Source organism: Ursus arctos, unplaced genomic scaffold, assembly GCF_023065955.2.
Source record: "Ursus arctos isolate Adak ecotype North America unplaced genomic scaffold, UrsArc2.0 scaffold_11, whole genome shotgun sequence".
NCBI classification, from domain to species: Eukaryota; Metazoa; Chordata; class Mammalia; order Carnivora; family Ursidae; genus Ursus; species Ursus arctos.
In genome coordinates, this window is record NW_026622775.1 from 63,817,265 (window position 1) to 63,835,341 (window position 18,077).

Here is an 18,077-nt window from a genome sequence, read left to right on the forward strand (position 1 = left end):
TTTATCCCTACTTAGACTTGCACCTAAACCCTTCTTAGATTGGCATTTGGTCCAGAATGCTTTCTTAAATTACATTTTACAAACATATAAAGCAAAGAAAGTTAAAGCACTTACAAATGATTAATGACATACTACCTTACTTGTGAAGCATTAATAGTTACTAAGATCTTATTAAAATAAAAGCATTTCAGATTTTTTTCAGCTTGATTCTGTTTGCTATCTTTTTATTTAATATGACTAGGCAAAATATGACCTACTCATAAGTTAGTTTTGTTCTACATACTTGGTATTTACTGCACGATGATTTAATGCATTCTAGAGTTAATCATAACATTCATCAACTAAAGATGTACTCAGGCCCTTCTTACTATTTATGGCACATTAACCTCTTTCACAATTATTATTACATCAAAGGAGTGGGAGTCTTAAAGTTTAAAAATGTAAGAAGTGAGAATAAGTAAGAAATGAAGATTTACAGGGGACTGAGCTTGACAGTACGATGATTCTGTAATTCAAACCAATAGGGGAACTAAAACAAAAGAATAGAGGCTATGACTACAAATGACAGTATAAAAATGTTCTTTTCATAATAAAAAGACTTTGAGAAAAATGAGATTATATTTCAATGTGCCAATCACACTTTGTAACAGTTATTTTTAAATTACCACTGATTAAGATTGAAATTTTCTTATTGCAGCCACCTTATACATGTTCGGGGGGAAAAATCCAAGTAAAAATATGCAAGTTTATAGGGGGAAATGTAAATTAGGTGTGGAATCAAAGAACTGGACACCATTTAGAGAAAAATCATTCACTCAACTAACATTTACTGAATATGCCCTGTGTGTCAGACCACGTACTTGGCAGAAAGGAGGCCAAAACTCCTGACCTCATGATGCTTACATTCTAATGGTTATTAAAAACAGCCATTAGCAAGTATATCATTTAAAAAAAAAGGAAACTAAGGCCCAAAGCAATGCAGTGCCTTGCCATTTCCCAAGGAGAGCTATTTAGCAGAAACTCAGGCTACAGTTCATATCAACTGGGCCTATTCCAGAGACTTTTTGATATATGATAGAGTCAATGAGAGAGGAAAAAAAACTTTAATGAAAAACCCAAATAATAAAGAAAATCTATATTAATGTCCACTTACTGGATTACAGAACTGTCAAACAAAACGGAAGGAATTTAATCGAAACATAGCCTGCACCAAATTTTAGAAAATACTTATGCTAACAGCACTCTGCATTAGACTCTAAAGATGCACTTAATGAGCTAATAGATACTTTATCTTCTCTAATATCTGAAATTCCCGGAATACTTTTATTCAGAGGCCTATTTAATATGAACTAGTGGTTACAGTTCATATCCTAGCACAAAAAACTCTCAACATAATACCACCATCTCAATTTGTATTTTTTGCCTGACTCCAAAGAAAGGCTACCAATGACATTAGCTAATAGGCTTAACTACATTATTATCTCCAGGAGGTAAAGGAAAATGGCCAAGGTGCTTAGGAGTCTGCACACAAAGGCAGGGTTAAGGTAACATGCTTCCAATATTCTGCTTGTCACAAGGAATCTAACAGTAGCTAGCCATCTATTTTGTAAGTTTCTAGCCTATTGAGCAGTTTGAAATAATTAGTAGTTTTATGTTAAAAATGAATGTCAGACTTCAAAGTTGAAAATAAATGGTAAAAGAGAAAGTTGATAGATTTGAAAATTCATTCCTTTCCACTATGATTATGAAAAAATTCTTTCAACTCTACAAATTCCTGCTGTCATTTTTGGATCCATAATGATAATGATTTCTTCACTTTATTAAAAACAATTGGGAAGATAAAAATTAAGAAAATGACCAGATACTTACACCACTGGAAAGGAACTGAGCATACTTTACATGAGGTGAATCAATATCCTTCCTAGAGATGATCAGCGTTATTAACCATTCTGTAGAATAAAGACAGAAAAATTCAGAAATACTTGTTAATCAAATGTTGAATAAAAATTTTAACTATATAACTTAAAGATATTAACAGTCAACATCAGGTAACCATGTTTTGAAAATTATTTTGTACTTTTAAGAAGAAACCTTGGTTTGAAACAAAATTTTAAAAATAAAAAAACATTATTGACAGCTTTCACAATTATTCACTTGGAAAAAGTAATGAAAATCATACTCCTGAAATTTAATGTTATCAGATACCACCCATGGAAACAGATATAAATGTGCGATGGAAAGTATATATTACTGTGACATTTGAGAAAACTGTTTGACGATAATATCAGTACATTTATGCAGCACCCTATAAGCAAAAACCCACCACAGCATGACTACAGCTAAGGTCTTAACTGTGGGGTAAATTCTGGGGTCTAGTTCCAAGTATATTAGTACTTATTTTACTGCTAGCCAAATCTTGAGTGACTTAATGTCTCTAAGTCTCAATGTCTGCATCTATAAAACAGGGATGATCAATAACTACCTCCAAGAGCTATAAGAAGTTAAAACATTTTTTTTTAAATGGTGATGAAAGCACTTCACAACCTATCAAGTAGCAGGGGCTATTATTACTAACTTAAAAAGGAGATTAGTATCCATGTTACGTTAGATTACTGAACACAGTGTAAGTTAATAATAGAACGAGTCTAGTACTTCTACCTTCTGATTAGCATTCTACTGGCTTTATTCACCATTTAGACCCTGTGACCCCTTTCAATTCAGACATAAATTTTAGCAAAAAATGAAACCTACTATTCACGGCTTAGGAGCTAAAGATCATGTATTACTGACTGAACTTATTAGCAGTTTCAAACCACAATCTATAGAAGCAACAATTTCCATTAACTCAAAGTTAAGATTATAAATTACACGAAAGTTAAAAATGTTGATGTCAAAACTCTCACATTAAAATACACATTCGGCACTGAATTATATTAAGCAAGACCGAAGTGTCTAACAGTGACTAATGATATATGCGAAATGTACAGGGTAAAGTTAGAAACCTTTCACATTTGCATATCCTAAATTGTAGCTTTAATGAAGTTCCTGTTGTAGTTAATTTTCTTGCTGACTTTAGAAATACCTGTCCTAAAAAAAAGCAGACATAAAGTACAAAGAAAATCTACTGAAAATGTTGCCGATTGCAAAAATATCAAAACTAAGCCACAAAACTGATTACTGGTCAATATACATTTTTCATTCTTGCTCAAATTCAGTTAAAATATATTAAATATCTACTTGCCCTGACATAGGCACAAAGTCATAATAAGGGTAAGATATGGTCCCAGTAGTGTAGGAACATATTAAACTTTAGAATGTCAAATAAAAATTACACACACACACACACACAACCCTCTATAATAAAATGCATAATGTGATAAGACTAAAAATATAAGCTTTATGAGAGTAAAAATTTAGAGATTAATTTAGGCTACAGAGAACTGGGAAGACTTCTTAGAGTGAGATCTCAGCTGTTATCTGAAGATCAGAATAAGACTTCCACCAAACCAAGGTGTGAAGGCAGGTGAGAATCAGTGGAAGAAAGATTCCAGGGAGAAAGAACCGAGACGATGAGGTATGTTTAGGGATTAAGCAGACCTGTGTGGCTAGTCTTTTACATATATGCATGAGAAATACATAGGCTAGAAAGGGAAGACTTCCACAAACTGTGGAAGGCTGATAAATGTCTCACAGCAATCCTGACCTTTATTCCGCAAATATGAGGAGCACAGTACAACTAAATTAGACAATAGGAAGTAAATTACCAAAGACCCTCATTTCACAGGTGAGGAAACTGAGATTAAGTCACTGATACAGACTTGTGTAACTGCAAATCACGGAGTTTATGTTATCTATATTATGGATATAAATGGGCTTAAATATGTTATCTATATTATGGATATAAATGGGCTTAAATATTAAATTAATCTCTAAATTTTTACTCTCATAAAGCTTATATTTTTAGTCTTATCACATTATGCATTTTATTATAGAGGGTTGTGAGTGTGTGTGTGTGTGTAATTTTTATTTGACCTTCTAAAGTTTAATATGTTCCTACACTACTGGGACCATATCTTACCCTTATTATGACTTTGTGCCTATGTCAGGGCAAGTAGATATTTAATTAAATAGAATTTAATTAAATAGAATTAAAATATTCTAAGGACAGAAGAGCAAGCAAGCAAGGTGGTGCTATGAGTTCTCCACTCTCAGGCTCAATGTCACAAAGCCCTCCCTGCACAGGAGACAGATTTTTTTTTTTAATCGATAGATTTTTTTTAAAAAGTTTTTTAAAACAAGTTTAATAATTAAATAAAAATTAAAATCACAGCTATTAGAAAGGCCATTATCAGAGGCACCTGCATGGCTCAATTAAGGGTCTCTTGGTTTCAGCTCGGGTCATGATCACAGGGTCCTGAGAATGAGCCCCACATCAGACTCTCTCTTCCTCTTCCTCTGCTCCCCCACCCCCACGCACGTGTGCTCTCTTTCTCTAATAAATAAATAAAACTTTTAAAAAAGGGGGGTCCATTATCAAAAACAACCAGAAAATAACAAGTATTGGCAAAGATATGGAGAAAATGAAACCTTCCTGTGTTGCTGCTGAGAATGTAAAATAGTGCAGCCATTACGGAAAACAGTACAGAGGTTTCTTAAAAAATTAAAAATAGAAATACCTTATGATCCAGTAATTCCATTACTGGGTATTTATCAAAGAAAATGAAAACACTAAATCAAAAATATATATGCACCCTATGTTTACTGCAACATTATTTACAATAGCCAAAATATGGAAGCAACTTAAGTGTCCACTGATAGATGAATGGATAAAGATGTGCCATATATATAAATGCAATATTACTCAGCTATTAAAAAAAAATGGAATCTGAGACAGCAAGGATGGACCCAGAGGGTCAGATATAAGTCAGACTGAGAAAGACAAATACTATATGATTTCACTCATATATGGAATCTAAAAAATAAAACAAATGGATAAACAAAGAAACAAAAAGCAGAATCAGACCTCTAAATACAGAAAATACACTGATGGTTGCCTAGAGGGAAGGGATGAGCAAAATGGGTAAAGGAAAAAGTGGGAGATACAGGCTTCCTGTTGTGGAATGAATAAGTCATGGGAATAAAAGGTACAGCATGCAGGATATAGTAAATGATATTGCAAAAGCATTGTGTGGTGACAGATGGTAGCTACACTTGTGGTAAGCATAGCATAACATTTAGAGATGTTGAATCACCATGTTGTACACCTGAAACTAATGTAATATTGTGTGTCAACTATACTAAAAAAAACTTAAAAAAATAAAAGAAATCTGAAGTTAAAAAAAAAAAAGAGGTTTTAGGGATAAAAGTTCATGGGTGCTGGATCACATCAACCACCCAGCTCTAAAAAGCAAGTAACCTATTAAAGAATCAGCTCCTCATTGGCCTCTTCATCTTTTGTACTTTTAAAAGAGAGAGGTGCCAGGGTAGTTCAGTTGGGTAAGTTGATTTCAGCTCAGGATGTAATCTCAGGGTCATGAAATTGAGCCCCACCTCTCAGGCACTGTCCTCAGTGGGGAGTCTGCTGGAGATTCTCTCCCTCACCCACTACCACTACCCCCCCCCATGTGCATGCTCTTTCTCTTTCTCTAAAACAAATAAATCTTTTAAAAAATAATTTCAAAAATGGAGTTAAAGAACATTCACAGATGACAGAGATGAATGAATCTTGTGCCAACAAAGCTTACATTTTGATACATGAAAAAAATTGCAAATATGCACAAATTCAGAGAGTATTTTCTCAGGCACCCCAATTAAGAAAAATAATTGAGAAAAGGTTCTAACTAAGAAAAAATAAACCAGAAAAAGAGATGTGGTAATAGGGAAGATGAAGAAAAAGAGTAATATTGTAATCAATGAAGCTTTCAGTTTATATCATATAATACACATTTAAATAATAACCAAATGTCTAGGAATGTATAACTTATGTGATAAAGACTCTTGAAACAAAAAGCCTATATCATAAAAACATTTTAATAAATTTCTAAACTATTCAAAGTAAAAGAGTTGTAGACAGGTGAGATGAAGGTAGGCAGAAGTAAAAATACTTCTAAGAGCTCATGAGGAAGAAGAGGATAAGGGGAAAACGGAAGAGAGACAGAAAATAAAAGTATTCTAAAGGTCTCATCTCTTCAAGGTCAAGAAGCCACCAGGGAAAACAATGAGCATCTTTTGGGGGAAAAGAGTATTTTGTTTTCAGGTAACCACAAAGATACAATATATCAGTCAAGGTATAATTTTACGGTCAAAAGTACTTAGCAGGATAAAGAAAAATATTATACAATTATAAAATACACAGTTTATGACTAAATGTAAGAATTAAAAAATTGTATATACCAAACAATATAGCAGGTAATAAAGTAAAACTTATTAGAACTTCAATAAATTTATTTTTTAAAATACAAATATACTGAGTATTTTCAGTATACCTTTTAGGATGGACAAATACAGCTTGAAAGAAGAAAAAAGCAAATTTAATTATATTATGAATAAACATGATTTTTAAAAGATACCTTATAACCCTCTAGCAAAAAACAGATATTTTTTCCTATGTTCATTATCATGACTGATCATAAACATGTCATAATGAAAGTTTTAACTAATTTCAGAGATATATACCTCAAAAATTCAGAAAAAATTCCAGCAATTTCTTTCCTTAAAAACTATAAGATGACACTAGATAATCTTTGGATCAAACAGGAAATCAAAGGGAAATTATGCTTTATTTGGTAAGCTGTGACTAAAAAAATAGAATAAAAATAATCAAAACCCATGTGATTCAGCAAAATTTATATTCACAAGTAAATTTATGGTTTTAACAATCTCAGTTTTTTTAAAAGGCAAGAGAGAAAAACACTCTGTAAAAAAGAAATGAGAAAAACAAAATATATCAAAATAAACTAGGAAGAAACTAAGAGATAATTTAAAATCAACATAAAGAACTTATAGAGAACATAAATAAATCTAAAAGGTACCTCTTTGTACGATGATGAAATAATCACTCAGTTTAATGAGTGGGTAAAACAAGGGAGTGTGGAAAAAGAGTGAAAACTCACAAGATTCAGAATAAAAGAGAAGTAAAACCATAAGCATAGGAGATAATTAAGAAAACAAGACAAAACTAAAAGAAAAAACAAAAAAACACCAATACAAATGCAATTTCATGGCAATTCATTTGAAAACCTAAAAGAGAAGATGATTTCCCAGTAAAATAGAAAATACCAAAATTAACCCAAGAGAAATGAATTCTTGAGTAGAACCAAACACCATAAATTAAAGGCAATTAAAAACCTACTATAGAAAAAGATACCAAGACTAGCTGGGTTCTCTTCAGATTCTTAATCTTTAAAAAAACATAATTCTAATAATATTAAACCAGAGAAAAATACAAAAAAATGTTCCAAGTCATTTTATGAGGTCAAAACAACTCAATACCAAATCTAATAAAGGTACTAGCACATAAAATACATCCATAAACCGATTTCACTTAAAAAAGTTAAGTAAAATTCTAAGTTTAAAAAAAAATCAATGTAGACAATAGAGTTCAGCCACATGTCAAAAATAATATACTACTATAATTATTGCAGAAATATGAGAGTGGTTCCTTTTTAATCAACATAATCCAATACATCAACAAATTAAGGAGAAAAAAAATCTTATCATTATATCAATAGATGCTGAAAAGGCAACTGATAAAATTCAGCAACGATTTTTAATAAAAGCTCTATGGGGAAAAATAGAAAATAAATAAGCATTTTTGAAAAAACAATAGTAGCAACTACCATATGTAGCAAAACACTATAACCTTTCCAAATAAAATTAAGGTTGCATGAACTCAATAAATATGTACACACAGTGTACATATGTGTGTGTTTATGTATATATCTATATTAAGAACTTGTTCTGTATGGAAATTTGAGATCTGTGGAAGAGAACCAATGACAGTGGTTACTTGGAGTACAGGGTGGAAACTGAAAAGATTAGGGAAAGGGTGGGAAGGAGACTGTTCACAGGAAACTTTTTTATTATTTTTACCATCTGAATGTTTTACTCATTCAGTAAATCAAATTAATAAAATTAGGGATTAGAACAGGAAGCCCAGGGGAACCTAGGTGGTTCAGTCGGTTAAGTGTCTGCCTTCCTCTAGGTCATGATCCCAGAGTTCTGTGATCAAGCCCCACATCAGGCTCCCTACTCAGTGGAGAGCCTGCTTCTCCCTCTGTCCCTCACTCTGCTCAGCTCTCTCTCTCTCAAATAAATAAAATCTTTAAAAAAAAAAAAAAAGGAAGCCAATAATTCCTTTAAAATTCAACACTGACTTGAAGATTATAGCAACTAATTAAGACATGAAAATGAATTAACTGGCATAAATATCAGAATAAAAGAGAAAAATATCTTTTTGCTAATGACTTGATGGAATACCTAGAAAATGCAGGCAATTCTAGTAAAAGAAAACTGAAATTAATAAAAATAAATTATCAAGAAGAGGTATGATACAATACCGTTAAAATTAATTTAAAAAATTTTCCCTAGTTTAAAGAGAAACACCTACAAAAATAATGGGAAAAATATTTCATTCACAGTACTTTGTCCCAGTCTTTATAAATGACTGTACTGAGAAATGACCCCAAAAGATTTATTCTTTAATTTAAAAATAGGATCTTAAAGTTATAAAGCAGACAGTCCAAGAATCACCCAGAAAAAGGAGAAAACCAAAAGTGGACTTCACTGACTGTTTCAGAATACCTTCAAAAGACACTAATCAAATCAATATGGCATTGGCTTAAGAATAGACACAGATGAGAGGAACAGAATAAAAGAACTTAAACACAGAATCCAGCACATACGAAAAAAATGTACAAGTCAGAAGTTAGATTCTATTTCCGCAGGAAAAGATAAATTATTTTTTTAAATGACCACCACAAAACTGGTTATCATCTCAAAAAAAAAAAAAAGATCTTTATCTTACATTATTTATTAAAAAAATAAACTCCAGGTAGTATAAAGGACAAATGAAAAAAGTAAATCACAGCAATACATTCTACAACATAATTTATAAGATGACATGTATTCTACACAATCTTAACAAAGAGCAGAAACTTAGAAAGATAGACATAAAAGTTTTAAATTTCATAGACATAAAAGGTGAAAAAAGCATAAACAAACTAAGCAATTAAACAGGAAAAAATATTTGACATGTAGAGAGAGAGCAGACCCAAGTTGTCAAGTTTATAAAAAATACTCAAACTTCCTAAAAGTGAGATAACGATTATGTGATTTAACAATGAGATATCACTTAAGCAAAAATTAAAAGGCTGATAATATATCCTCAAAGGGTACTGTTCTATTTCATTACCTAAATGAATTATGACATCCTTTTGGAAGGAATCTGGCACCATGTATAAAATTTAAAGTACTTACACCTTTAACCTAGTAGTCCAATTCCTGGGAATCCATCATTTAGTAAACACACGTAATATGTACAAAGATGTTTACTGTCACTTATTTTGCACTAATTTCCTTGTCTCTATAAACAGAGTTGTTTCAATCAATACAGGAATGGCTGAATACATTACAATTTACTCTGATCAATTAACACAATGCAATCATTAAAAAGAATAAATTAGTTTTATTAAGTACCTTGGTGGTCGATTTGCACATTGCACTTTTTGAGTAAAAAACAGCAAAATGCAATCAAATGAGTATAATATGATCAGGTTAAAAAAAAAAAAAACTACAACCAAAAAACCCCCTTTGTATGTGTATGTCTTATGTCAGTGGTACAGCTATATGCATACATACACATATATATAAGTACACGAGCACAGAGAGAAAAACAGGTAGTCATCAGATAATGGAGCTGGGGTTAGGGATGGATATGTGTATTTGGAATATGGTCAGGAAGGATAAATGCATCTACACAATAGACACACATACACACACATTTATGCAATAAAATTGTAAAAATTCCTATTATCAGAAATGGACTCAATTATCAAATGACTAATTTAGGATTGTCAAAATCCTACACAAAGTCAGGCTGAACAATGAAGAAGCCTACTGTCAGCATTGTTGACTCTTGAAGAAAAATATAATCCAGAAAATCCATTAGGATAAGAACCTGTAGGTGCTGTACAACCCACAGGTAATAAGAAGGCTTTTTTTAAACCCTACTTTTTCTTTTTAACATAAAAAGTAGTAAAGGAAAAGGTGAATTTCTTCTTTGTCTTTTTTTTTTAAAGAAAAGATGAATTTCAAAAGACCTACTATAGTCTGCCTCCCACCCCAAACTCCTTTTTCTCTTCCACCCAAACACCATTCAGTTTCTTCATACATCTTTGTACAAGGGTGAATACAAATAACTTTATGATAAATTCCCAGCAGAGAAACTGTTATGACAAAGAGTATGTACATTTTAAGTTATGACAGGTATTGTTAAACTGCCTCCCAAAGAGGAAATAATTTATACTCCCACCTTCAGGAAATGCTTAATTGTGAATCCAGTATATCAGTGGTGATTTACAATTGAATTTATGCTGTGACGTTCTGCATGTATCGGTTTCATTCAATAGTAGTAAACACAGGAAGGACAGAATATTTAAAGCAAGAAGAAAGAAATATACAAGGAGTATACGGCTTTAGGAAGAAAGTGAAGCATAAGAGAGGGTGAAGAGTTAGCTATAGCACAGGCAGTAAGCAAGGCATCAAAAGGAGAGGGGACAGTGGACATTGCAAACATCAATTAGTGACCCCTTATGTCCAGATTTGGATAACAAAAAAGAATTCTCTCAAGTTTAAAACAACCATTACAGAGCTCCTTTTACTTCTCGTTAAGCACCTCACACAGAACGCAGTGTTACCACTTAAACCGTCTGTTTAAAATAAAGTAAAAATGTGTTAAAATACAGAGGTACACAGCTTCATGATCCTGTAAAGTTAGATGCTACTGGTATTTTCAAATTACAGATTGTGATTACAAAAGTGAACCCTCTTTCTGACTAGATACACATTAAGACACACACACACACACACACACACACACGCACAAATATATAAACAAACACAAGGGGTGCCTGGGTGGTGCAGTCAGTTAAGCATCCAACTCTTAGTTTCAGCTCAGGTCGTGATCTCAGGGTCATGGAATTGAGCCCCGTGTCAGGCTCCATGCTCAGCACCAAGTCTGCTTGAGATTTTCTTTCCCTCTTCCTCTGCCCCTCCCACTCATGCTCTCTCTCTCTCTAAAATAAATAAATAAATCCGTAAAAAAAGAGATCAATAAACATAATACACGAAGGTAAAAAAGGTCTTAAAAAACTCCACTAGAAAAAATAAAGTGAACATCCCTTCCCCTTAGTTTTCAATCCTTTTGTCCAAAGGTAAATACTGTTAAGTTTCCTGTGAATCCATATAAACATAAAAATTAAGAAATAAATATACATAGACCTGCATATAGCTACCATATAATTCCTTTCCCTAATGGTGGTTTTAAAAAGCTTTTTATTATGAAAATTTGCAAATATGTACAAGGGCAGTTAGAATAGAGCAATAAATGCTTAAGTGCCTATCCCAGCTTGAATAATTAAGAAGGGAGAGGAGTTGTTAATTATTTTCAAGCAAATTCCAGACATCTTCATCATTTTAACATGTAATTCTTAGCAAGCCTGAATATCTGGTTTCCAAATTCAGAGTAGATTAGGTATAGAAATTTAGAAAGTGGTTGGAAGTGTATAAAAAGCTTTACCACAGAAAAAATGATAGCTCCCTGAAAAGAACAAAATAAAATACATGAAAACAACTATTTAATTACACACACATACATATAACACTAACATCAAAAAGTTCCAAGTTTAGGGGTCTTTGTTTTGTTTAAACACAAAAGGCAGGAAAGTATGTGATATACTTGTCTTTAAATTTGAAATGGTTAAAAGTTTACATTTTAGGAAGTTATTCAGAAAGTGTTCAATTTATGTTAAACATTTTCCCCTGGACAATGCTAGATAAATGAGGCCTTACCACGTTTAGCTGTGATTTGAGAGGCACGTGCAGAGTTCTACAGTGAAGAATGCTTACTGATGTGAGGAAAACAGAACCACAGATATTACTGTGGTTTTTAAATTTTTAAAACTCATCTAGATAAGAATATTAATTTCTCAAATAATGCCTCCAGGTTATCTAAAACTGTAAATAACTACTACTGCTACTATTTAATGTATACTTCCCTGGGCCAGACACTAACTGGATAAGTGCTTTACACATACAAACTCATTTAATCTCACAATCCCCTGAGGTAGCGAATTAAGACAAGACACTACTTGCCCAACGTCAATCAGCTAATGGACTTTCCTTTTCTTATTAGAACTGTAACTATATAAGTACTTACATCAGGCTTCACCTTTCTGCAAATATAAGTTTAGGGATACAGTTTTTTATTATTTTTCTGGGGCAATGTTTAATTGTGATAGGTACTATGCAACAAGTTGAGCAACAAATACACCACTAAAAAAATCTAATATTTATACCAAGTTTTACTCATTATGATTCATGATTAAAGGACATTGCAGGGGCGCCTGGGTGGTGCAGTCCTTAAGCATCTGCCTTCGGCTCAGGGCGTGATCCCAGTGTTCTGGGATTGAGCCCCACATCGGGCTTCTCTGCTAGGAGCCTGCTTCTTCCCCTCCCACTCCCTCTGCTTGTGTTCCCTCTTTCGCTGGCTGCCTCTGTCAAATAAATAAAATCTTTAAAAAATAAAAATGAAATAAAAATAAAAAGGACATTGCGTATCATGGAGATTTTTATTCCAAAAGAATTATTACATATACTACCTGTCAAATTTTTAAAGACCTATAGACTCATATAGCTTTTCCTACATCTCCAGTGACAGGGAAATTTAATGGGAGAGTTTTGCTGATAAAGGTCTTCCTTTTATAGATTCTAAACAGTTTCTTATAACTTCAACCCACTCGTCTGGCTGAATCAATACAGACTAAATTTCTTTTTTTTTTTTTTTAAGATTTTATTTATTTGACAGAGAGAGACAAAGCGAGAGAGAGAGAGAGAGAATACAAGCAGGGGGAGTGGGAGAAGGAGAAGCAGGCTCCCCACTGAGCAGGGAGCCTGATGCGGGGCTTGATCCCAGGACCCTGGGATCATGACCTGAGCCAAAGGCAGAGACGCTTCACGACTGAGCCACCCAGGCGCCCCCAGGCTAAATTTCTTCTTTTCTCTTTCACAACAACGCAGCTTTTATACTTATCTGCATAATTTTGCAAAGAGTCTCCATGCTAAATATTCCCAGTCCTGATTCCAGTTTGACATGGTTTCTTCATTTGTCATGATCCTGTTTTCTCTTAAAAAGTGGCTCCCCAAATTCAACACAATACTTCTGCAAAGAGCCTAATCAGAGCAGAATACAGGGAACTATTAGTTTTCTTGGCCTAGACCTAAAATTATATTACTTTCTCCCACTACCAAGTCAATTTTGTGTGTACTAAATTTGCAGGCAAGTTTTTTGCACATTCATTCAGGAGGCAGTGATTAAACATCAATGATGTTAACTTAACCAGGCCTCTTTTTATCCCAGACTTCCCTTCCCTAAACTCAGCTTTTTTTAAAAAGCAAAACAGTTTCACTTTTGCTTTCTTTTTCTTCTAAGCAAATATTAACCTTCAGCATATTATATATTTATATTGTCTATTATCTGTGTCATTATTGTCCATTATCTGCACCTGCTCCTGAAGTAGTATCTGGAACATAACAGGCACTACAATATTTGTTGAACTAATTCATGAATAGATAGAAGAAGATGGAACATTCCTATTTTTTATGGATTCTAGAAAGGAGTCTCTAGGCTACTGCACTTCATTGTTGGATGACCTTGACGCTTTCTCAATAAACACAATTAATCAGAGGAGCCATATGACTGCTACACACCCTCTAGAATTTACTATGGTGTCTAATAAAGGAGTTATAGGTTTTGTTTACTTTTAAGATATGTGGTGATTTTTGACATTATCTTCAAAATATGCCATACTTTTTTCCATTCTAAAATAATGATATAACCTGAAAATAAAAATACACATTTCTCTATTATTAATAGAAGGTCACTGAACTATGCTGTGAAATGTTAGGAAATACTTATTCTTAGGTCAGAGGCTGAGCCAACATCTCTGCCTTTATATGTGGCCTCAAATGTTCTTGACTCCAACCATGACCACCTTTATACCTGTGTTGGTTTAGACACCACTTTCTTGTGGCTTTTATACCTGAAAGAGTTGTAGTTTCAGATTTTATTTATTTATTTAAGTTCAAAATACATAAAGCGGCTACTGTTCATATCATACTATTTTGCATTCCCTATTATGGAAGTCTCAGGGTGCTTGACTCTCATGGGGTTGTTACAGTTAAGTTACACCATGACCCTACTTCATTGTTATTGCATTGCAGTACAAATATATTGTAGCAGACAGAATGTCCTCTCCACATCAGTTTAAAACAGTTGTTCCCAAACTGTGCTGTGCATCAGAATTAAATGCACAGAATCCCTAGCCAACTGTGGACCTACGGAATCCAAATAATTAGATGTAGGGATCCATGAACACTTTTTTGTTTATAAAGATTTTATTTACTTATTTATTTGGGGGGGAAGAAATGTGCAAGTGAGGGGAGGGGCAGAGGGAGAGAGAGAGAGAATCTCAAGCAGACTCCATGCTGAGCATGGAGCCTGAGGCAGGGATCTAGCCCACAACCTTGAGATCATGACTTGAGCCAAAACCAAGAGTCGGACGCTTAACAGACTGAGCCACCTAGGAGTCCCTCCATGAACACTTTTAAACAGCTCCTGAGGTAATGCTACCTGGAAACTACTGGTTTAGAAAATAAGAAAGAACTCTAATATGGCAATGCCATATCTGGTGTATAAAATATAATGTCTGGGCATGAAGACAATTTTGAGAATGTTACCCAGAATGTTTCCTATTATTTCCCACACCAATCAATACTCTCAGCTGAATACTTAGTTATTCATAATTGAAGGTAACTTTGATAGAATTCTACTTCACCACAACAGAATTTAATTTGAAGGTAGAGTCTATCATCATTATAAATAATTTTTAAAGTCTGTGTTACTATCATTCAAAGCAGAACTATCCCCTGGACTAACATACACAAAAAAATTCCTATTGACATACATCTAGAATATTTTGACGTTAAAGTATAACAATTTACTCACAGAACCAGTCTACATGGCTCAAGCATTCATACGGCTTTGAAGCCTCTATTTTCTTTTGCAGGCAGAGTATATAATATACTGATAAACAACTTCTAGAACAAAAACTTGTGATTCTGCATTTCTGAAAGATCCAATATTTTCCTCCTGTTTTGCATTTCCCCTAACCCAGCAGTTTCCCAATGTTTAATAAATGAAATAATTATACAACTGGAGTAAGATATTTCTTAAGCTATACTAAGGTAAATCATAAAATCTTAGATTAAGATAGTATAGATATTAACAGTGTTTTCCAATCACCTCTGTTTACAGATGAAAAAAAAAACTGATAATAGGAGCCAGAAACCCTGACTCCCAGGTTAGTGCTCACATTAGTTTACCAATAAATAAAAGCAAAAATTCCAGTTAGCCATCCAGAAACACAGGGTCTCTATAAATGCATGTCATCTGAAGGTTTTGTTGAGTTCAGAATTGTTATAAATATGCAAACAGAAGCTGTCCATAGTTGGCCCTGGGCAAGTATTTCTTGGAGAGGCATTAATACAATTTAACATATTTTGAGAAACAACATCATAACAAAAACTATGAGATAATTGTTTGGGATCCACTTTCCCTACAGGCACTTCTTTTTATGCCTCAATCCTGCAGTACCTTGTATTGACTCATTTATGTTTTCAACAAATATTTACTGAGCATCTATTACACGTGAGAAATTACACTGGGAAATACAGTGATGAACAAAACAAAATCCCTGTTCACATAAAGCTTACATTCTTGTGGTGAAAGACAGGAAAATTTAAAAAAAAAGAAAGAAAAAAAGGTCAAACATACAGCATTTAGATCATGGTAGGTATAACAGAAAAGAATAAAGCTGAGAAAGCATTTAGGGATTGTGGGTGGTGGGGTTACGACTTTAAATAGGGTGCTCAGAGAAAGCCTCAGTGATAAAGCTAATTCAGAGTAAAGACCTGAATGACATTAGGGAGCATAAAGGGGAGAAAGCATTCAAGATCAAGACCTTGAGGCAGAAACCGTGTATCATGTTTAAAGAATACCACTGAGGACAGTGTGGCTAGAGTTGCATGAACAATAGAACATGAAATCAGAGAAGTGGGAGCTACTGGGAAGGCCAGATCAAAGAGGAACCTATGGTTGAAAATTTCTATTAAAAATACTACATATTGTCTTGGCTAGAGAGAAATTAAATTAACAGCTTAATAGGGATGATCTAATTTAATAGGAAACTTATCATGAACTGGTAATGATAGAATTTCCGATAATATCAACAACAGGTTAATAGAAATGTTATTTTTGGGCATTCCCAGCATCTATTAAATTGACTTCAGAGAGCATCATCAACTACTCATATGACTAGCTTTGAAGCATCCTCTTGTCCATTTACTAGGAGGTGAGTGCTAAAAGGAGGATACAAAGTTAGAGGATGAGGGAATTCATATGCTCTCCCTTGCAAGAGAAGCAGAGAAGTGTTTTACCTTCCACATCTCAGGAGGATACGCTAATACATAATTCAAAATAAGGAGGTGGCCAATCAGATAATGTTTTACAACTGAAGTTGAAATCAAACAAATTCCAGGGAGCCAACTTAAGCTTTATCTCCAAACTTACAACACTGTAAGCATCCCAAGGACAGCTGCACTTTCTTTTATTCCCTGCATTCCTCACAGTCTACTACAGTTCTTTTAGAGCCTCACATTTTGTACTGCCCGACTGAACAGACATAAAAAGCATCTCAAGTCATGAGAAAAGGCCCTCCACCTGAGTTAGGGAGCCCACAGCTTTCTCATGCTCGTCTTTTAAATCCTAGGGGTGCAGATACCATCATATTTTCTCTTTCTTTTGTTCCTCATGACCTGGCCATTCCCAGTAAAATCACGAATTCTACTCCAGTATCATAATGGCTTATCTCAATTTTATTTGCTACAATACAATCTCCATATATTTCAGATCCCTTATTCTGAGTTATTTTCCTCAGATATCTACCGGCAAACTCATGAGTTCTCAAACTATAATGAGAATTATAAAGTGTAATGCACCATACAAATATACAGTATTAAGATTTTAAATTATTTACTGTATGCTACCAAATACTACCAGCTCTCAAAAAGCACTCACTGTACTATGGATTTATATCTAATTACAAGTGGCAAGACTTGTTAAATCTTTGGAGTAATTTCCAGACTCAAATCAGTTTTAAATTCTTTCATATCATGTCTAACCAGCAAAAAGAAAAAAAAAGTGCTAAATCTGTACCCCATGATCTTTACTACTTTTTTTATATGAGTTAATGTATAAATAAAAGATTTAAAAATACCTATCAAGTACATTCATATTAAAGATAATCTCTACAAAGGGCAGAGAATGATTCAGTCTTAAAATTCTGATTTCTATTTTATGCCATATCCCCAAATACTAAGTGTTAATAAGTTCAACATATATTTGATAGGCTGTCATTTTAAATTGGAATTATAGCTTGAAAAATCCACTTTATACAGTGAACTAAAACAAAACACAAGTATATGCTAAACCAATGGTTTAATTACCCACCTTAGCAGGTTCTTTTATCTGTGACCTTCTCTATCTTACTCGAAATTTTCTCTTCTGCTATATTAATGCCATGGTTTCCAACTGTCCTCCCTACCTCCATTCTTTTCCTTGTGACGCATCGTTAACAAAATAATCTTTCTAAAATTCAAAACTGGGAGTATAACAGCATAATACAAGGAATAAGAGACTTGGAGCAAGATGGTTTCGTGTTTGAAATCTCAGCTTCTACCAC

The 18,077-nt window shown here is 33.5% G+C and overlaps 1 protein-coding gene across 9 annotated transcripts in view; it reads right to left on the reverse strand.

Annotated features, from left to right (window-relative positions):
* Positions 1-18,077, reverse strand: part of HMBOX1 (homeobox containing 1) — a 187,135-nt gene that overhangs the window by 113,553 nt on the left and 55,505 nt on the right. For all 9 annotated transcript variants that reach the window (XM_026518918.4, XM_026518915.4, XM_026518914.4 and 6 more), the window contains exon 2: positions 1,870-1,949. In XM_026518918.4, coding sequence (XP_026374703.1) covers positions 1,870-1,892 — 23 coding nt within the window. In that variant the 5' untranslated portion in view covers positions 1,893-1,949. The remainder of the gene's footprint in view (positions 1-1,869; positions 1,950-18,077) is intronic.